This window comes from Oncorhynchus clarkii, chromosome 2, assembly GCF_045791955.1.
Source record: "Oncorhynchus clarkii lewisi isolate Uvic-CL-2024 chromosome 2, UVic_Ocla_1.0, whole genome shotgun sequence".
Taxonomy (NCBI): Eukaryota; Metazoa; Chordata; class Actinopteri; order Salmoniformes; family Salmonidae; genus Oncorhynchus; species Oncorhynchus clarkii.
In genome coordinates this window covers 96,770,577-96,793,627 of record NC_092148.1, presented here as the reverse complement: position 1 = coordinate 96,793,627, position 23,051 = coordinate 96,770,577, and the positions used below count along the sequence as shown (strand labels likewise).

At 45.0% G+C, this 23,051-nt stretch overlaps 1 protein-coding gene across 1 annotated transcript in view; it reads right to left on the bottom strand.

The window, feature by feature from the left end:
• The window catches only part of LOC139383345 (sodium/potassium/calcium exchanger 1-like), a 64,750-nt gene extending 44,647 nt beyond the window's left edge, over positions 1 to 20,103 (bottom strand). Inside the window, exons 1-6 of the mRNA XM_071127854.1 lie at positions 19,999 to 20,103; positions 16,239 to 17,643; positions 16,064 to 16,070; positions 12,061 to 12,260; positions 7,924 to 7,983; positions 2,574 to 2,682 (exon numbers count right to left, since the gene is read on the bottom strand). Of these exons, the coding sequence (XP_070983955.1) occupies positions 2,574 to 2,682; positions 7,924 to 7,983; positions 12,061 to 12,260; positions 16,064 to 16,070; positions 16,239 to 17,162 (1,300 nt within the window). The 5' untranslated portion in view covers positions 17,163 to 17,643; positions 19,999 to 20,103. The remainder of the gene's footprint in view (positions 1 to 2,573; positions 2,683 to 7,923; positions 7,984 to 12,060; positions 12,261 to 16,063; positions 16,071 to 16,238; positions 17,644 to 19,998) is intronic.
• Between the last annotated feature and the right edge of the window lie 2,948 nt (positions 20,104 to 23,051).

Sequence of the window (23,051 nt, the reverse complement as noted above, 5' to 3'; positions counted from 1 at the left end):
ATATGTCGATAGTTTAAAAAAAAACATTTTCTGGGTCAAGGTTTGGCTTTTTCAGGAGAGGCTTTATCACTGCCACTTTTAACGAGCTTGGTCCACATCTGGTGGAGAGGGAGCCGTTTATTATGTTCAACATACAAGGGCCAAGCACAGGAAGCAGCTCTATCAGTAGTCTAGTTGGAATTGGGTCCCTATCTGAGCGCTGGTGGTCTACTGTACTGCTGTATGGATAATCAAGGGATTGAAATGACATCAAATCAAATTATATTTGTCACATGCGCCTAATACAACAGTGAAATGCTTACTTACAAGCCCTTAACCGACAATACAGTTTAGAAGAGAATTGAAAAATAACAAATAGTTAAAGTGCAACAATAAAATAACAGTAACAAGGCTATTTTCAGGCTGTTACGGTACAGAGTCAATGTGGAGGCTATATACAGGGTATTACGGTACAGAGTCAATGTGGAGGCTATATACAGGGTTTTACGGTACAGAGTCAATGTGGAGGCTGTATACAGGGTTTTACGGTACAGAGTCAATGTGGAGGCTGTTACGGTACAGAGTCAAGTGGAGGCTATATACAGGGTGTTACGGTACAGAGTCAATGTGGAGGCTATATACAGGCTGTTACGGTACAGAGTCAATGTGGAGGCTATATACAGGGTATTACGGTACAGTCAATGTGGAGGCTATATACAGGGTGTTACGGTACAGAGTCAATGTGGAGGCTATATACAGGGGTACCGGTTAGTCGAGGTAATTTAGATAATATGTACATCTAGTTAGAGGTAAAGTGACAATGCATAGATAATAAACAGAGAAGTGCAGGGGGGGGGGTCAATGCAAATAGTCCCGGTAGCCATTTGATTAGCTTGTGGGTAGAAGCTGTTAAGAAGCCTTTTGGACCTAGACTTGGCGCTCCGGTACCGATTGCCGCGTGGTACCAGAGAAAACAGTCTATGACTAGTGTGGCTGGAGTCCATTTTTAGGGACTTCCTCTGACACCGCTTGGTATTGAGGTCTGAAAGCATGGCAGGAAGCTTGGCCCCAGTGATGTACTGGACTGTACGTACTACCTTCTGTAGTGCCTTGCGGTCGGAGGCCGAGCAGCTGCCATACCAGGCGGTGATGCAACCAGATGCTCTCGATGGTGCAGCTGTATAACATTTTGAGGATCTGAGGACCCATGACAATACTTTCCAGTCTCCTGAGGGGGAATAGGCATTGTCGTGCCCTCTTCATAACTGTCTTGGTGTGTTTGGACCATGATAGTTCGTTGAAGCTCTCAACCTGCTCTACTGCAACCCCGTCGATGAGAATGGGGGTGTGCTCGGCCTAAGTGACGCATACACATCCCCAACCACCCATACTCATCCCCAACCACCCATACTCATCCCCAACCACCCATGCTCATCCCCAACCACCCATGCTCATCCCCAACCACCCATGCTCATCCCCAACCACCCATGCTCATCCCCAACCACCCATGCTCATCCCCAACCACCCATGCTCATCCCCAACCACCCATACACATCCCCAACCACCCATGCTCATCCCCAACCACCCATACACATCCCCAACCACCCATGCTCATCCCCAACAATCAATACTCATCCCCAACCACCCATACTCATCCCCAACCACCCATACACATCCCCAAACACACACACACACATCCCCAACCACCCATACACATCCCCAACCACCACAACATCCCCAAACAAACACACACATCCCCAACCACCCATACACATCGTCTACCAACCAAAGTGTTAGTTTTGTCTGTGTTACTGGATAGTGTTGTGTTGTCTGTGTTACTGGATAGTGTTTCCTGTGTTGTGTTTGCTGTTTCACTATTCTGATGTGGATCCTGATTGTCTGGTTGCGTCCCAAGTGTTAACCTATTCCCTACCTAGTGTATGTCAGATGTAGTGCACTGTTTAGGGAATAGGGTGCCATTTCTGTCCCTATGTGACCACTTGTCTACTATACTGTAGTGCTGTATGAATGAGAGCCTTGTTGAGGTGATAAACTGACACAGGCATTAATCTGCTTAGGACCAATCTGGATTTAGTGCTAGCCAAAGCTTAACGTGGAACACTTTGATAATTAATCACACTGACTGACTGAGAGAAGGACAAAGGCACTCCGTCTATATCAACAGGTTTCACTGTTTTGGTATGGGTCAGAGTGAACAAATATCATACTACAGTATATACTGTTTAATGTTAATATAGAAACATTGTAAGAAGTTATCATACTATTGATAGCTGTAGTGGCAGGTACAAAGTCATTTCTTATGCCACTTTTAAATTGACACAGTTTACCCAGCAAGCTAAACTGTTTACAACACATTTAAAATGTGTCCAAAAATAAACACAATGTCAATTTGAAATATTTCAAACACTTATTGCATGTGATTAAGACTGCTTGGAGTGAAAGATAAGGGATCTGGTCCATTCAATTGGGTCCATTGCACCAGACGATCTCAGTCAAGCCCAGCTAAACTATTTGAAATGATGTGTGATAGTATTTGAACTCATGTCTGTTGTCTTTTCTAGAAGGTAACCTACTGTTTCCCAGGGGGTCTAGTGTGTGAATCATCAGCTTGTACATGGTGTTCCTCATGGTGGAGTTGTGAAGAGAGGCTGAACTTCCTCCTCTCTGGAGGACAGGCTTCAACTGGGGGGAGATCAAGAGAGAGAGAGAGAGAGTGGTGAGACCAAGAGCGAGAGAGAGAGAGATAGAGAGAGGGAGGGGTGAGACCGAGAGAGAGAAGGGTGAGACCGAGAGAGAGGGGTGAGACCAAGAGAGAGAGAGAGAGGGGTGAGACCAAGAGAGAGAGAGGGGTGAGATCAAGAGAGAGGGAGGGGTGAGAGCAAGGGAGAGGGAGGGGTGAGCTCAAGGGAGAGGGAGGGGTGAGCTCAAGGGAGAGGGAGGGGTGAGCTCAAGGGAGAGGGAGGGGTGAGCTCAAGGGAGAGGGAGGGGCGAGCTCAAGGGAGAGGGAGGGGCGAGCTCAAGGGAGAGGGAGGGGTAAGCTCAAGGGAGAGGGAAGGGTGAGCTCAAGGGAGAGGGAGGGGTGAGCTCAAGGGAGAGGGAGGGGTGAGCTCAAGGGAGAGGGAGGGCTGAGCTCAAGGGAGAGGGAGGGGTGAGATCAAGAGAGAGGGAGGGGTGAGCTCAAGAGAGAGGGAGAGGTGAGACCAAGAGAGAGGGAGAGAGAGAGAGAAGGGTGAGACCAAGAGAGAGAGGGGTGAGATCAAGAGAGGAGTGGTGAGAGCAAGAGAGAGGGAGGGGTGAGCTCAAGGGAGAGGGAGGGGTGAGCTCAAGAGAGAGGGAGGGGTGAGCTCAAGAGAGAGGGAGAGGTGAGACCAAGAGAGAGGGAGAGAGAGAGAGAAGGGTGAGACCAAGAGAGAGAGGGGTGAGATCAAGAGAGGAGTGGTGAGAGCAAGAGAGAGGGAGGGGTGAGATCAAGAGAGAGGGAGGGGTGAGATCAAACTTTGTGAAATATGTTGTAGCGTAAGTTCAGTAAGTGTGGTGTTCAGTAAGTGTGGTGTTCAGTAAGTGTGGTGTTCAGTCAGTGTGGTGTTCAGTAAGTGTGGTGTTCAGTATATACAGTGCCTTGCGAAAGTATTCTGCCCCCTTGAACTTTGCACGCCCAATTTTCAGTTTTTGATTTGTTAAAAAAGTTTGAAATATCCAATAAATGTCGTTCCACTTCATGATGGTGTCCCACTTGTTGTTGATTCTTCACAAAAAAATACAGTTTTATATCTTTATGTTTGAAGCCTGAAATGTGGCAAAAGGTCGCAAAGTTCAAGGGGGCCGAATACTTTCGCAAGGCACTGTATGTGACAAGCAACCATCAAAATTAGATGAAAAAACAAATAAAACAGCACATCACAGCACAACGCTGACAATGTGAGACTCAGGATATCAGGGCCTCAGGAAAGCAAATTATTAGTGACGTATGGAATGGTAGGCTGAAGTGTATACAGGGTTTATTCTTATTTTAAAGTGTATTTTTTTAATGTATAGTGTATTCGGAAAGTATTGAGACCCCTTGACTTTTTCCACATTTTGCTACGTTACTGCCTTATTCTAAAATGGATTAAATTGTTTATTTTCCTCATCAATCTACACCGTGTGGTGCCAGGACAACAACCTCTCCCTCAACGTGATCAAGACAAAGGAGATGATTGTGGACACCAGGAAAAAGAGGATCGAGCACTCCCCCATTCTCAGCGACGGGGTTGCAGTGGAGCAGGTTGAGAGCTTCAAGTTCCTTGGCGTCCACATAATCAACAAACTAACATGGCCCAAGCACACCAAGACAGTCGTGAAGAGAGCTCGACAAAACCTATTCCCCCTCAGGAGACTGAAAAGATTTGGCATGAGTCTTCAGATCCTCAAAAGGTTATACAGCTGCACCATTGGTTGCATCACTGCCTGGTATGGCAACTGCTCCGTCTAGGTCCAAAAGGCTTCTAAACAGCTTCTACCCCAAGCCGTAAGACTCCTGAACACCTAATCAAATGGCTACTCAAATGACTATAATGACAAAGAATAAAAGGTTTTTAGACATTTTTGCAAATATGTAAATGTGATATTACATTTTTTCAATTTTAACACAAGTATTCAGACCCTTTACTCAGTACTTTGTTTAAGCACCTATGGCAGCGATTACAGACTCGAGTCTTCTTGGGTATTACGCTGCAAGCTTGGCACACATGTATTTGGGGAGTAGCTCCCATTCTTCTCTGCAGATCCTCTCATGCTTTATCAGGTTGGATGGAGAGCGCCACTGCACAGTTATTTTCAGGTCTCTCCAGCGATGTTTGATCATGTTCAAGTCCGGGCTCTGGCTGGGCCACTCAAGGACATTTAGAGACTTGTCCCAAAGCCACTCCTGTGTTGTCTTGGCTGTGTGCTTAGGATTGTCGTCCTGTTGGAAGGTGAACCTTTGCCCCAGTCTGAGTTCTGAGCGCTCTGGAGCAGGTTTTCATCAAGGATCTCTCTGTACTTTGCTCCGTTCATCTTTCCCTTGATCCTGACTATTCTCCCAGTCCCTGCCGCTGAAAAACATTCCCACATCCCCATGCTGCCACCACCATGCTTCTCTGTAGGGATGGTGCCAGGTTTCCTCCAGACGTGATGCTTTGCATTCAGGCCAAAGAGTTCCATCTTGGTTTCATCAGACCAGAGAATCTTGTTTCTCAGCGTCTGAGAGTCCTTTAGGTGCTTTTTTGGCAAACTCCAAGGGGGCCATGTGCCTTTTACTGAGGAGTGGCTTCTGTCTGGCTTCTGTCTGGCTACTACTCTGTACCATAAAGGCCTGATTGGTGGAGTGCTGCAGAGATTGTTGTCCTTCTGGAAGGTTCTCCCATCTCCACAGAGGAACTCTGGAGCTCTGTCAGAGGGACCATCAGGTTCTTGGTCACGTCAATGACCAAGGTCCTTCTCCCCCGATTTCTCAGTTTGGCCGGGCGGCCAGCTTTAGGAAGAGTCTTGCTGGTTCCAAACTTCTTCCATTTAAGAATGATGGAGGCCACTGTGTTCTTGGAGACCTTCAATGATGCAGACACTTTTTGGTACCCTTCCCCAGATCTGTGCCTCGACACAATCCTGTCTCTGAACTCTACGGACAGTTCCTTCAACCTCATGGCTTGGTTTTTGTTTTGACATGCACTGTCAACTGAGGGACCTTATAGACAGGCGTGTGCCTTTCCAAATCTAGTTGTAGAAACTCCAAACAAGTTGTAGAAACATCTCAAGGATGATCAATGGAAACAGGATGCACCTGAGCTCAATTTCGAGTCTCATAGCAAAGGGTCTGAATGCTTATGTAAGTAAGGTATTTCTAATTTTGAATACATTTGTAAACATTTCTGAAAACCAGTTTTAGCTTTGGCGTTATGGGGTCTTGTGTGTAGAGTGTGAAAAAAGCATTTGATCCATTTCAGAATAAGGCTGTAACGTAACAAAATGTGGAAAAAGTCAAGGGGTCAAGGGGTTCTTTCCTTGAGTGTATACCTACGTATGTACTGATCTGTATGTGTGTGGTGGATGCTGCTGGATGTGAATATGATGTAGGGGATGAGAATGGAAATGGAAGACCAGCTGTTCAGGTGAAAACCATTAAGTTTATTCTTTAGGAGGAAACTAAAGGTTACTGCGTTCACGTCTGTTAACTCTGATCATGGTGGTTGAGGTGAAAGCCTCAGTGGGAGCCAAGAACCTCAGGTGAAACTTCTGATTCATTATATATCAGCAGGAGACTAACAACTCAATCAGATTCTGATTCATTATATATCAGCAGGAGTCTAACAACTCCAGCTGATTCTGATTCATTATATATCAGCAGGAGACTAACAACTCAATCTGATTCATTATATATCAGCAGGAGTCTAACAACTCCATCTGATTCTGATTCAATATATATAAGCAGGAGTCTAACCTGTTACACTGTACCTTTTAGATAACCCTTTAGGGGTGGTAGACTGGAACCCGTTACACTGAACCGCAGGTAATCCATTAAGGGCAATTGACATTAACAAGGCAAAACATTCCAGGCCTGGTTATTTTATGTTAATGAATATTTCATTCACCGTTAGAAAAACCATTGCGGGTGGCTACTGTGAACACTCTACCCCAGGATACCCATTACGGGAGGAAACTATCTGAATCAAATGATTATGGAGGCATTCATACATAAAAGCGTTCATACTTATTTTAAATGTTTGTTGTTCTGTTCTTGTCTATGAATCTTCTGCATTATGTAATGTAGCTGCTGCTTTTGCATCATAGGATCCTGATAAACTACCCCTGGGGATCCTAGTAAACTACCCCTGGGGATCCTAGTAAACTACCCCTGGGGATCCTAGTAAACTACCCCTGGGGATCCTACTAAACTACCCCTGGGGATCCTACTAAACTACCCCTGGGGATCCTAGTAAACTACCCCTGAGGATCCTAGTAAACTACCCCTGGGGATCCTAGTAAACTACTACTGGGGTTCCTACTAAACTACTACTGGGGTTCCTACTAAACTACTACTGGGGATCCTACTAAACTACCACTGGGGATCCTACTAAACTACCACTGGGGATCCTACTAAACTACTACTGGGGATCCTACTAAACTACTACTGGGGTTCCTACTAAACTACTACTGGGGTTCCTACTAAACTACTACTGGGGTTCCTACTAAACTACTACTGGGGTTCCTACTAAACTACTACTGGGGTTCCTACTAAACTACTACTGGGGTTCCTAGTAAACTACTACTGGGGATCCTAGTAAACTACCCCGGGGATCCTACTAAACTACTACTGGGGTTCCTACTAAACTACTACTGGGGATCCTAGTAAACTACTACTGGGGATCCTAGTAAACTACTACTGGGGATCCTAGTAAACTACCCTGGGGATCCTAGTAAACTACCACTGGGGATCCTACTAAACTACTACTGGGGTTCCTACTAAACTACTACTGGGGTTCCTACTAAACTACTACTGGGGTTCCTACTAAACTACTACTGGGGTTCCTACTAAACTACTACTGGGGTTCCTACTAAACTACTACTGGGGTTCCTACTAAACTACTACTGGGGTTCCTACTAAACTACTACTGGGGTTCCTAGTAAACTACTACTGGGGATCCTAGTAAACTACCCCGGGGATCCTACTAAACTACTACTGGGGTTCCTACTAAACTACTACTGGGGATCCTAGTAAACTACTACTGGGGATCCTAGTAAACTACTACTGGGGATCCTAGTAAACTACCCTGGGGATCCTAGTAAACTACCACTGGGGATCCTACTAAACTACTACTGGGGTTCCTACTAAACTACTACTGGGGTTCCTACTAAACTACTATTGGGGATCCTACTAAACTACTACTTGATCACTGCCTAGTTGTTTACCTTTAATAGTTTCTTGTCTTCTGGGGCAGGAGGGCTACTATTCTGACCTGCTGTCTCATCCTGTGGACAACAAGAGTTCACCAGATCTTAAACATTCCAGAACACGCCGCCCCTTATATAAAGGAGGGGCAGTAGAGCTCACAGCTACAGTGCATACATAATGTTTTGGTTGTAATAAGGGAATTAGGTATTGGGCGCAACAACAACCCCTGATGAAGCATTACCCTATGTAAATCTATATGATGCTCATTCACCATTACAGGAGTTAGGTGTATACGTTGAAGCTTCAAGAAAAAGGGTGTGTATCACTGCAGCCCCTCAGGCTTGTAAGGGTTTCGTGATCAGCTTTGGTTCTACAAGGGCCTAGGTAAGAATCCTCCCACTCCTAACAACACACTGATATCATTCCCATGGCAGATCATCTCAAGTGATACTCTTAGGCTCAGCTCTCCCTTATTAAAGAACCAGAACTGCCCACGCTGCACTTGGGTTGCTGATGAACCAGAAAGGACGATCACGATCACCAGTGAGTGAATGACTCATCAGTGAGTGAATGAGTGAATGTCTCATCAGTGAGTGAATGTCTCATCAGTGAGTGAATGACTCATCAGTGAGTGAATGTCTCATCAGTGAGTGAATGTCTCATCAGTGAGTGAATGACTCATCAGTGAGTGAATGACTCATCAGTGAGTGAATGACTCATCAGTGAGTGAATGACTCATCAGTGAGATCAGTGAGTGAATGACTCATCATGTTTGATCAACAACATCTGTTTTTGAATGAGGTATGGCTGTATCATTTGCTTTGAGAACATGCTTTAACTTTAAAGGAAATATGGCTGAATTAGAGCCTATGATCAACAACATGTGACTTAAAAACTTGGATTAAGTTTATGAAGGGATTTTAAAGGAGATATATGGCTTAATCAGGTCCTCCATGTATGTTTGAGGGAACCAGATGAATAATGAGCTGTATGACATGATTCTCCTTACACAGGAGCCAGCCTCCATGTCTGTTCTCACAAAATGACCTTCATTATCGACCCCTGACGTGCAGATATCCCTCCCAATTGCTACTATTTATTTTTTTATTTTACCTTTATTTAACTAGGCAAGTCAGTTAAGAATACATTCTTATTACAATGACAGCCTAGGAACAGTGGGTTAACTGTCTTGTTCAGGGGCAGAACGACAGATTTTTACCTTGTCAGCTTGGGGATTCAATCTTCAACCTTTCGGTTACTAGTCCAACGCTCTAACCACTAGGCTACCTGCCTCTAACCACTAGGCTACCTGCCTCTAACCACTAGGCTACCTGCCTCTAACCACTAGGCTACGCTGCCTCTAACGACTGGGCTACCTGCCTCTAACCACTAGGCTACCTGCCTCTAACCACTAGGCTACCTGCCTCTAACCACTAGGCTACGCTGCCTCTAACCACTAGGCTACCTGCCTCTAACCACTAGGCTACGCTGCCTCTAACGACTGGGCTACCTGCCTCTAACCACTAGGCTACCTGCCTCTAACCACTAGGCTACGCTGCCTCTAACCACTAGGCTACCTGCCTCTAACCACTAGGCTATCTGCCTCTAACCACTAGGCTACGCTGCCTCTAACCACTAGGCTACCTGCCTCTAACCACTAGGCTATCTGCCTCTGACCACTAGGCTACGCTGCCTCTAACCACTAGGCTACGCTGCCTCTAACCACTAGGCTATCTGCCTCTAACCACTAGGCTACGCTGCCTCTATGTTGGGGTTTTGGTATAATTCCCAATTAGAGGCAGCTGGCTATCGTTGTCTCTAATTGGGGATCATACTTAAGTAGAATTTTTTTCCACCTGTGGGTTATGGGATATTGTTTATGTTTGGAGTTAGTGCACATAGCACCTCAGTAGTCACGGTTTGTTCGTTTATTGTTTTGTTTTGTTTCACTAATATTAAAGTATGTGGAACTCATATCGCGCTGCGTCTTGGTCCGACCATTATGACGAACCTCGTGACAGTATCTGTAACAAAGGAACACTATACCAAAAATAGTTAAAATACACACTACCATTCAAGAGTTTGCGGTCACTTAGACATTTCCTGCTAATATTTGTCCATTATAATAACATCAAATGGATCAGAAATACAGTGTAGACATTGTTAATGTTGTAAATGACCATTGTAGCTGGAAACTGCTGATTTTTAATGGAAAATCTAGATAGGTGTACAGAGGCCCATTATCAGCAACCATCCCTCCTGTGTTCCAATGGCACATTGTGTTAGCTAATCCAAGTTTATAATTTTAAAAGGCTAATTGATCATTAGAAAACCCTTTTGCAATTATGATAGCACAACTGAAAACTGTTGCTCTGATTAAAGAAGCAATAAAACTGGACTTCTTTAGTCTAGTTGAGAATCTGGAGCATCAGCATTTGCGGGTTTGATTACAGGCTCAAAATGGCCAGAAACAAATAACTTTCTTCTGACACTCATCAGTCTATTCTTGTTCTGAGAAATGAAGGCTAATCCATGAGAGAAATTGCAAAAAAAACTGAAGATCTCGTACAATGCTGTGTACTACTCCCTTCACAGAACAGCGCAAACTGGCTCTAACCAGAATAGAAAGAGGAGTGGGAGGCCCCGGTGCACAACTGAGCAAGAGGACAACTGCAAATACCTAGGTGTCTGGCTAGACTGTAAACTCTCCCTCCAGACTCATATTAAACATCTCCAATCAAAAATTAAATATTGAATTAGCTTCCGATTTTGCAACAAAGCCTCCTTCACTCATGCTGCCAAACATACCCTCGTAAAACTGACTATCCTACCGATCCTCGACTTTGGCGATGTCATTTACAAAATAGCCTCCAACACTCTACTCAGCAAACTGGATGCAGTCTATCACAGTGCCATCCGTTTTGTCACCAAAGCCCTTATACCACCCACCACTGCGACCTGTATGCTCTCGACGGCTGGCCCTCGCTACATATTCGTCGCCAGACCCACTGGCTCCAGGTCATCTATAAGTCTCTGCAATGTAAAGCTGCGCCTTATCTCAGCTCACTGGTCACGATAACAACACCCACCCATTGCACGCGCTCCAGCAGTTATATCTCACTGGTCATCCCCAAAGCCAACACCTCCTTTGGCCGCCTTTCCTTCCAGTTCTCTGCTGCCAATGACTGGAACAAATTGCAAAAATCGCTAACTTTAAGCATCAGCTATCTGAGCAGCTTACCGATCGCTGCAACTGTACACAGCCCATCTGTAAATAGCCCATCTGTAAATAGCCCATCCAACTACCTACCTCATCCCCATATTGTTTTATTTACTTTTTTGCTCTTTTGCACACCAGTATTTCCAGTATTTCTACTTGCACATCATCATCTGCTCATCTATCACTCCAGTGTTAATCTGCTAAATTGTAATTACTTTGCTACTATGGCCTATTTATTGCCTTGCCTCCTTACGCCATTTGCACACACTGTATATAGACTTTTCTATTGTGTTATTGACTGTATGTTTGTTTATTCCATGTGTAACTAACGCTGTGTTGTTTGTGTCACACTGCTTTGCTTTATTTTGGACAGGTCGCAGTTGTAAATGAGAACTTGTTCTCAACTGGCCTACCTCGTTAAATAAAGGTGAAATTAATACATAACTAAAAATTAGAGTGTCTAGTTTGAGAAACAGACGCCTCACAAATCCTCAACTGGCAGCTTCATTAAATAGTACTCGCAAAACACCAGTCTCAACGTCAACAGTGAAGAGGCGACTCCCGGATGCTGGTCTTCTAGGCAGAGTTCCTCTGTCCAGTGTCTGTGTTCTTTTGCCCATCTTAATCTTGTATTTTTATTGGCCAGTCTGAAATATGGCATTTTTCTTTGCAACTCTGCCTAGAAAGCCAGCATCCCGGAGTCGCCTCTTCACTGTTGACGTTGATCTTTCATTTCTCAGAACAAGAATAGACTGACGAGTTTCAGAAGAAAGTTATTGGTTTCTGGCCATTTTGAGCCATAATCAAACCCACAAACAAGGACGTTTCTAAGTGACCCCAAACTTTTGAACAGTATTGTAAGTCCTGTATACTCGTAAGAATTTGTTCTTAACTGACTTGCCTAGTTAAATAAACAAATGCAAATAAAATGTACCTTATCAGGTTCATCCTCAACAGCCACAGTGATGATATTAATGATGTGCTGGTGTTTCCTGAGCTGGTTCTTGAATGCTGCCTCCAGCTGAACGTTGTACTTCATGAAGCAGACATAGGAGCTGTAGCCAGCCACCAGCATTATACTCTCATACCACATGATGGTGTTGTCCAGGAAGAAGATTATCAACATGATCAGGTCTGAAAACAATATAGATGTTAATTCATCAATAGTAAGGGGTTAGAGGACACAGCAAGAGGTTAGAGGACACAGCAAGAGGTTAGAGGACACAGCAAGAGGTTACAGGACACAGCAAGAGGTTAGAGGACACAGCAAGAGGTTAGAGGACACAGCAAGAGGTTAGAGGACACAGCAAGAGGTTAGAGGACACATCAAGAGGTTAGAGGACACATCAAGAGGTTAGAGGACACATCAAGAGGTTAGAGGACACATCAAGAGGTTAGAGGACACATCAAGAGGTTAGAGGACACAGCAAGAGGTTAGAGGACACAGCAAGAGGTTAGAGGACACAGCAAGAGGTTAGAGGACACAGCAAGAGGTTAGAGGACACAGCAAGAGGTTAGAGGACACAGCAAGAGGTTAGAGGACACAGCAAGAGGTTAGAGGTTAGGTAAATGATCATGTTGTGAATAATAGTTGCATCCCAAATAGCTTCAATTGCAATTATATGCCAGTGAGTGCTGGCCTTTATATTATATGCCAGTGAGTGCTGGCCTTTATATTATATGCCAGTGAGTGCTGGCCTTTATATTATATGCCAGTGAGTGCTGGCCTTTATATTATATGCCAGTGAGTGCTGGCCTTTATATTATATGCCAGTGAGTGCTGGCCTTTATATTATATGCCAGTGAGTGCTGGCCTTTATATTATATGCCAGTGAGTGCCAGTGAGTGCTGGTCTTTATATTATATGCCAGTGAGTGCTGGCCTTTATATTATATGCCAGTGAGTGCTGGCCTTTATATTATATGCCAGTGAGTGCTGGCCTTTATATTATATGCCAGTGAGTGCTGGCCTTTATATTATATGCCAGTGAGTGCTGGCCTTTATATTATATGCCAGTGAGTGCTGGCCTTTATATTATATGCCAGTGAGTGCTGGCCTTTATATTATATGCCAGTGAGTGCTGGCCTTTATATTATATGCCAGTGAGTGCTGGCCTTTATATTATATGCCAGTGAGTGCTGGCCTTTATATTATATGCCAGTGAGTGCTGGCCTTTATATTATATGCCAGTGAGTGCTGGCCTTTATATTATATGCCAGTGAGTGCCAGTGAGTGCTGGTCTTTATATTATATGCCAGTGAGTGCTGGCCTTTATATTATATGCCAGTGAGTGCTGGCCTTTATATTATATGCCAGTGAGTGCTGGCCTTTATATTATATGCCAGTGAGTGCTGGCCTTTATATTATATGCCAGTGAGTGCTGGCCTTTATATTATATGCCAGTGAGTGCTGGTCTTTATATTATATGCCAGTGAGTGCTGGCCTTTATATTATATGCCAGTGAGTGCTGGCCTTTATATTATATGCCAGTGAGTGCTGGTCTTTATATTATATGCCAGTGAGTGCTGGCCTTTATATTATATGCCAGTGAGTGCTGGCCTTTATATTATATGCCAGTGAGTGCTGGCCTTTATATTATATGCCAGTGAGTGCTGGCCTTTATATTATATGCCTGTGAGTGCTGGCCTTTATATTATATGCCAGTGAGTGCTGGTCTTTATATTATATGCCAGTGAGTGCTGGCCTTTATATTATATGCCAGTGAGTGCTGGCCTTTATATTATATGCCAGTGAGTGCTGGCCTTTATATTATATGCCAGTGAGTGCTGGCCTTTATATTATATGCCAGTGAGTGCTGGCCTTTATATTATATGCCAGTGAGTGCTGGCCTTTATATTATATGCCAGTGAGTGCCAGTGAGTGCTGGTCTTTATATTATATGCCAGTGAGTGCTGGCCTTTATATTATATGCCAGTGAGTGCTGGTCTTTATATTATATGCCTGTGAGTGCTGGCCTTTATATTATATGCCAGTGAGTGCTGGCCTTTATATTATATGCCAGTGAGTGCTGGCCTTTATATTATATGCCAGTGAGTGCTGGCCTTTATATTATATGCCAGTGAGTGCTGGCCTTTATATTATATGCCAGTGAGTGCTGGCCTTTATATTATATGCCAGTGAGTGCTGGCCTTTATATTATATGCCAGTGAGTGCTGGCCTTTATATTATATGCCAGTGAGTGCTGGCCTTTATATTATATGCCAGTGAGTGCTGGCCTTTATATTATATGCCAGTGAGTGCTGGCCTTTATATTATATGCCAGTGAGTGCTGGCCTTTATATTATATGCCAGTGAGTGCTGGCCTTTATATTATATGCCAGTGAGTGCTGGCCTTTATATTATATGCCTGTGAGTGCTGGCCTTTATATTATATGCCAGTGAGTGCTGGTCTTTATATTATATGCCAGTGAGTGCTGGCCTTTATATTATATGCCTGTGAGTGCTGGCCTTTATATTATATGCCAGTGAGTGCTGGCCTTTATATTATATGCCAGTGAGTGCTGGCCTTTATATTATATGCCAGTGAGTGCTGGCCTTTATATTATATGCCAGTGAGTGCTGGCCTTTATATTATATGCCAGTGAGTGCTGGCCTTTATATTATATGCCAGTGAGTGCCAGTGAGTGCTGGTCTTTATATTATATGCCAGTGAGTGCTGGCCTTTATATTATATGCCAGTGAGTGCTGGCCTTTATATTATATGCCAGTGAGTGCTGGCCTTTATATTATATGCCAGTGAGTGCTGGCCTTTATATTATATGCCAGTGAGTGCTGGCCTTTATATTATATGCCAGTGAGTGCCAGTGAGTGCTGGCCTTTATATTATATGCCAGTGAGTGCTGGCCTTTATATTATATGCCAGTGAGTGCTGGCCTTTATATTATATGCCAGTGAGTGCCAGTGAGTGCTGGCCTTTATATTATATTCCAGTGAGTGCTGGCCTTTATATTATATGCCAGTGAGTGCTGGCCTTTATATTATATGCCAGTGAGTGCTGGCCTTTATATTATATGCCAGTGAGTGCTGGTCTTTATATTATATGCCAGTGAGTGCTGGCCTTTATATTATATGCCAGTGAGTGCTGGCCTTTATATTATATGCCAGTGAGTGCTGGTCTTTATATTATATGCCAGTGAGTGCTGGCCTTTATATTATATGCCAGTGAGTGCTGGCCTTTATATTATATGCCAGTGAGTGCTGGTCTTTATATTATATGCCAGTGAGTGCTGGCCTTTATATTATATGCCAGTGAGTGCTGGCCTTTATATTATATGCCAGTGAGTGCTGGCCTTTATATTATATGCCAGTGAGTGCTGGCCTTTATATTATATGCCAGTGAGTGCTGGCCTTTATATTATATGCCAGTGAGTGCTGGCCTTTATATTATATGCCAGTGAGTGCTGGCCTTTATATTATATGCCAGTGAGTGCTGGCCTTTATATTATATGCCAGTGAGTGCTGGCCTTTATATTATATGCCAGTGAGTGCTGGCCTTTATATTATATGCCAGTGAGTGCTGGCCTTTATATTATATGCCAGTGAGTGCTGGCCTTTATATTATATGCCAGTGAGTGCTGGCCTTTATATTATATGCCAGTGAGTGCTGGCCTTTATATTATATGCCAGTGAGTGCTGGCCTTTATATTATATGCCAGTGAGTGCTGGCCTTCATCCTTACATTTTCTTGTGATTAAAATCGACTGCTGGCTCCAAGCACACTATGATTTATTTATGAGTGGAACCTCTTCTCTCCCGTCCTCTGGACTCAGAAACGATCTGGCCTTGATGGCCACATGTACTCTTAATCTCCACCTGGTACAGCCAGAGGAATATAGCCCCTCTGAGCCAGGTTCCTCTGTACAGTAGGTTTCTTCCTTCTAGGTAGTTTCTCCTGGCCACTGTGCTCTCGCTTCTACCTTTGCTCTCTGAGGCCAGAGCCGAGTTACTGTTAGGCACTTTGACAACTGCTGATGCAAAAAGCGCTGAGGTGCAGCATCTGCCTTCACATGTGATAGTATATTATTACCTATGATATAGAAGGAGACGTCCCTGAACAGGGGCCACCAGGTGAGGTGCAGCATCTGCCTTTACATGTGATAGTATATTATTACCTATGATATAGAAGGAGACGTCCCTGAACAGGGGCCACCAGGTGAGGTGCAGCATCTCCCTGGAGAAGATGGCACACATGCCGATGACGAACAGGATATTGAACACCGCCGACCCCACGATCGTCCCGATGCCCACATTGCTATGAGAGATGAACACGCCAATCAGCGAGGTGAACAGCTCCGGAGCGGAGCCTCCTGCCGCCATGAAGGTTGCCCCGGCCACGTCGTCGGAGATGGCCAGCTGGTCTGTGATGACGCCGAGCGCAGGGACAAAAAATTCGTCACACACAATGGCGAGTGAGACGAACATGTACATCATCCCGAAGATGTGGAGCGACACCCAGCCTCGTCTCCGGTCCTCCACAGAGAAGATATCAGTCGGGTACTCTCCTTTCTGATGAGGGGCGTCCCCCGGGTCGGCAGGGGAGGATTGGGTGGTGTTGGGGACTAGATGGGTGGGTGGTGGGTTGGGAAGGGTGGGGATCTGAATGGGAGGCTCCAGGTCTACATATATACAGTGAACGATACTCCGGATTGTAGTCAATGATGATGATGATGATGATGATGAGACCTCAGTGGTAGTGGATGGTGTGACATCATCTGTAGTCGTCTCAGAGTAATAATCGGACACTTCAGTTGTCACCAAATCTATAATTTCCTCCTCTTGTGTGTCAACACTGTGTCCCCCCTCCCTTAAGGTCTCCAATGCAACCTCCTCCAGGAGGGCCCCTGTCAGTCCCTCTCCATCCCCAGACCCCTCACCTATTTGGGGCAGGGCATGGGGCCAGGGTCCTGGGGAGAGCTTGGAGGTGATAGACAGCTGGTAGAGACAACACAGTAGAACAACAGACAGGAGGAATATGACTCGGCTCAGCTGCAGTCTCTTCCTTTGGGTACAATACATTTATGAAGAGATGGTGATTGTGGTGTTATTTAACAGGTATGGATTTGTAAACTCACTCCTCAGCCTGAGAAGTCGTTAATTGCACCATTGAATTGGATTCAGAATACAGGGTTAGGGTTAGGGTGAGATGAGTAATGGCAGAGTGATTCAGAATACAGGTCCCTGGCAGAGTGATTCAGAATACAGGTCCCTGGCAGAGTGATTCAGAATACAGGTCCCTGGCAGAGTGATTCAGAATACAGGTCCCTGGCAGTGATTCAGAATACAGGTCCCTGGCAGAGTGATTCAGAATACAGGTCCCTGGCAGAGTGATTCAGAATACAGGTCCCTGGCAAAGTGATTCAGAATACAGGTCCCTGGCAGAGTGATTCAGAATACAGGTCCCTGGCAGAGTGATTCAGAATACAGGTCCCTGGCAGAGTGATTCAGAATACAGGTCCCTGGCAGAGTGAATCAGGGAAGAATCCAGCTCCTCCCCAACCTGTTGTAAAGGGAAGGAAACACCAAGTTTGAATGAATCAGGTTCCGTATGCATAAAGCGTCCATTTAATCTTATTTCTTATGGTCTAAATGGCTAAACTGACCCCAGATCAGTTTCCTACTACTCTGAGACTGGTTTATGGTCTCAATGGCTAAACTGACCCCAGATCAGCCCTCCTACTACTCTGAGACCTGTTTATGAATATGTGCCCAGAGATGACAGGTTAAGCAACAGGTGACAACAGTCTTTTGAATAATAAATCCTCCGTCTCTTTAATGTCAGGATAATTATTATCACATTGAGCCATGAGTGTCTGGGGATAAGGAGCAGGCCATACATGTACATGTTACTATGAGTCATTAGGCTATTGCCCCCTGTTGTATTCAATAAATATGTGGCTATAGTGAGCAATAGAAAGAAGTAAAGATCACTACTAAGGACTGTGTGGGCTCTCCTTCTCCGTGGCCGACCTGAGAAAGACATTTAAATGTGTTAACCCTCGCAAGGCTGCCGGCCCAGACGGCATCCCCGGCCGTGTCCACATGCTTCGAGATGTCCACCATTGTTCCTGTACCCAAGAATGCAAAGGTAACTGAACTAAATGACTATCGCCCCATTGCACTCACTTCTGTCATCGTGAAGTGCTTTGAGAGACTAGTCAAGGATCACATCACCTCCTCCTAGACCCACTTCAATTTGCTTACCGCCCCAATAGGTCCACAGACGATACAATCGCCATCACACTGCCCTATCCCATCTGGACAAGAGGAATACCTATGTAAGAATGGTGTTCACATGACTAGAGCTCAGCATTCAACACCATAGTACCCTCCAAGATCATCATTATGCTTGAGACCAAGGGGCTCAAACCCCGCCCTCTGGAATTGTGTCCTGGACTTCCTGACGGGACGACCCCAGGTGGTGAAGGGAGGAAACAACATCTCCACTTCACTGATCCTCAACACTGAGGCCCCACAAGGGTGCGTTCTCAGCCCATCCTCTACTCTCTGTTCACCCATGACTGCGTGTCCATGCACTCCTCCAACTCAATCATCAAGTTTGCAGACGAAACTACAATGGTAGGCTTGATTACCAACAATGACGAGACGGCCTACAGGGAGGAGATGAGGGCCCTCGTGTGGTGTCAAGAAAATAACCTCCCACTCAACATCAACAAATCTAAGGAGATGATCGTGGACTTCAGGAAACAGCAGAGGGAGCACCCCCCTATCCACATCGATGGGACAGTAGTGGAGAGGGTAGTAAGTTAAGTTCCTCAGCGTACACATCACGGACAAACTGAATTGGTCCACCCACACAGACAGCGTCGTGAAGAAAGCGCAGCAGTGCTCTTCAACCTCAGGAGGCTGAAGAAATGTGGTTTGTCACCAAAAGCACTCACCCGATGTCACAGGAAGGCCATAAAGATCATCGAGGACAACAAACACCCGAGCCACTGCCTGTTCACCCCGCTATCATCCAGAAGGCGAGGTCAGTACAGGTGCATCAAAGCAGGGACAGAGAGACTGAAAAACAGCTTCTATCTCAAGGCCATCAGACTGTTAAACAGCCACCACTAACATTGAATGGCTGCTGCCAACACACTGACCCAACTCCAGCCACTTTAATAATGGGAATTGATGGAAATTGATGTAAAATATACTGTATCACTAGCCACTTTAAACAATGCTACTTAATATAATGTTTACATACCCTACATTACTCATCTCATATGTATATACTGTACTCTATATCATCTACTGCATCTTTATGTAATACATGTATCACTAGCCACTTTAAACTATGCCACTTTGTTTACATATCCTACATTACTCATCTCATATGTATATACTGTACTCGATACCATCTACTGCATCTTGCCTATGCCGTTCTGTACCATCACTCATTCATATATCTTTATGTACATATTCTTTATCCCTTTACACTTGTGTGTATGAGGTAGTAGTTGTGGAATTGTCGGAACTAGAAGCACAAGCATTTCACTACACTCACATTAACATCTGCTAACCATGTGTATGTGACAAATAAATTTTGATTTGATTTATAAATGTTGACAACATGAATATACAGTAAAACAATGTCTTCACATAATATATACAGTATTCTGTATCATTTTCTAAAATCACAAATGTTGCTATCATGCATAATATTTCCAATCTCTTATCAAAATGTTAACATAAAATGGACAACTTTCTAGGTCCGAAAAAGGAAGTTATCTAGAAGTACACTCAGTCCTACCTGAAGTTATCTAGATGTACACTCAGTCCTACCTGAAGTTATCTAGCTGTACACTCAGTCCTACCTGAAGTTATCTAGAAGTACACTCAGTCCTACCTGGTACCAGATGAGGAGGTGTAATTTCTCCACAGCTGGGGTGCATTGGCGCAAACAGTGGAGAGGTTCACCGTAGAGCTGTAGGGTACGGTTCACGGCAGGTTCACATAGGACACACTGGGGGACAGATAGAGGTCTTCACAGTGGATCAGAATTATAACTAATACCCCTCTGTACCTGAAGACTTCTAATAGGATTATCCCTATTGTCACTCTCGTGTTGATTGTCACTCTCACTCTCATTAAGCCTATAGCTATATCAACCATTTCATTTCAATTGTTTTGATAGCATAATGCAAATGTTTTAATGGGTGGTATTTATTTGATTCCAACACCGAGATAAATTGTCAGTTTGACATTTTTTGAAGGGGGTTTAATATAATTATTGGTTTCATAATACTTTAAAGAGATTATTATATAGCTTCAACTACTGATTGAAGATTGGAGCTAAGACAAGTTGAAAAATAACTACAAGCAGCAATGTAACAGGGTGCTGGATGATGAGCAGGCTGATGAGCAGGCTGATGAGCAGGCTGATGAGCAGGCTGAGGAGCAGGCTGAGGAGCAGGCTGAGGAGCAGGCTGATGAGCAGGCTGATGAGCAGGCTGAGGAGCAGGCTGAGGAGCAGGCTGAGGAGCAGGCTGATGAGCAGGCTGATGAGCAGACTGATGAGCAGGCTGGGGAGCAGACTGAGCTGCAGGCTGAGGAGCAGGCTGACAGCAGGCTGAGGAGCAGACTGAGATGCAGGCTGAGATGCAGGCTGAGGAGCAGGCTGAGGAGCAGGCTGAGGAGCAGGCTGAGCTGCAGGCTGAGGAGCAGGCTGAGGAGCAGACTGAGCTGCAGGCTGAGGAGCAGGCTGAGGAGCAGGCTGAGGAGCAGGCTGAGCTGCAGGCTGAGGAGCAGGCTGACAGCAGGCTGGGGAGCAGACTGAGCTGCAGGCTGAGGAGCAGGCTGACAGCAGGCTGAGGAGCAGACTGAGATGCAGGCTGAGATGCAGGCTGAGGAGCAGGCTGAGGAGCAGGCTGAGGAGCAGGCTGAGCTGCAGGCTGAGGAGCAGGCTGAGGAGCAGACTGAGCTGCAGGCTGAGGAGCAGGCTGAGGAGCAGGCTGAGGAGCAGGCTGAGGAGCAGGCTGAGCTGCAGGCTGAGGAGCAGGCTGACAGCAGACTGAGGAGCAGACTCAGGTGCAGGCTGAGGAGAGATGTTAGGGTTGGTAGCTCCATTAGGGTAACATTGTGGCACCAGCAGGAGTAGTAAGTACACTGCATTCAGAAAGTATTCAGACCACTTGACTTTTTCCACATTTTGTTACGTTACAGACTTATTATAAAATGGATTCATTTGTTTTTTTCCTCGTCAATACCCCCTCCTACACAATACCCCATATCGAAACAGCAAAAACTTTTTGGCAAATGTATATAATTTATATATAGTATATACCAGGTCCATCTACTACTACTATCCTTCTGACCCTATGTAGCCAGGTCCCATCTACTATCCTTCTGACCCTATGTAGCCAGGTCCCATCTACTATCCTTCTGACCCAGGTCCCATCTACTATCCATCTGACCCTATGTAGCCAGGTCCCATCTACTATCCTTCTGACCCAGGTCCCATCTACTATCCATCTGACCCTATGTAGCCAGGTCCCATCTACCATCCTTCTGACCCTGTGTAGCCAGGTCCCATCTACTATCCTTCTGACCCAGGTCCATCTACTACATTTTTTATTTCACCTTTATTTAACCATGTTGGCCAGTTGAGAACAACTACGCATGCGACCTGGCCAAGATAAAGCAAAGTATTGCGACAAAAACAACAACACAGAGTTACACATTGGATTAACAAATGTACAGTGAATAACACAATAGAATAATCTGTATACAGTGTGTGCAAATGTCGTAAGATTAGGGAGGTAACGCAATAAATAGGCCATAGTTGCAAAATAATTACAATTTAGCATTAACACTGGAGTGATAGATGTGCAGATGATGATGTGCAGGTAGAGATACTGGGGTGCAAAGAGCATAAATAAATAACAATATGGGGATGAGGTAGTTGGGTGGGCTATTTACAGATGGGCTGTGTACAGGTACAGTGATTGGTAAGCTGCTCTGACAGCTGATGCTTAAAGTTAGAGAGGGAGATATAAGACTCCGCTTTCAGTGATTTTTGCAATTCGTTATAGTTACTGGCAGCAGAGAACTGGAAGGAAAGGTGGCCAAAGTAGGTGTTGGCTTTGGGGATGACCAGTGAGATATACGTGCTGGAGCGTGTGCTACATTTGGGTGTTGCTATGGTCACCATTGAGCTGAGATAAGACGGGGCTTAACCTAGTAAAGACTTATAGATGACCTGGAGCCAGTGGGTTTGGCGACGAATATGAAGCGAGGACCAGCCAACGAGAGCATACAGGTCGCAGTGGTGGGTAGTATATGGGGCTTTGGTGACAAAACGGATGGCACTGTGATAGACAGCATCTAATTTGCTGAGTAGAGTGTTGGAGGCTATTTTGTAAATGACATCATCGAAATCAAGGATCGGTAGAATAGTCCGTTTTACAAGGGTATGTTTAGCAGCATGAGTGAAGGAGGCTTTGTTGCGAGATAGAAAGCCGAGTGGGAGGAGTGGGAGGCCCCGGTGCACAACTGAGGGCCTCAACTGAGGAAGAGGACAAGTACATTAGAGTATCTAGTTTGAGAAACAGAAGCCTCACAAGTCCGCAACTGGCAGCTTCATTAAATAGTACCTGCAAAACACCAGTCTCAACGTCAACATCGAAGAGGCAACTCCGGGATGCTGGCCTTCTTGGCAGAGTTGCAAAGAAAAGGCCATATCTCAGATTGGCCAATAAAAAGAAAAGATTAAGGTATGCAAAAGAACACAGGAAGCCCCAGTGACTCTGTCTATAACAAAGATGAAGCAGATGATAAACTACTGGACTGTTTTGCACAGACTGGAACATGTTCCGGTATTCTTCCAATGGCATTGAGGAGTACACCACATCAGTCACTGGTTTTATCAATAAGTGCATCGATGACGTTGTCCCCACTGTG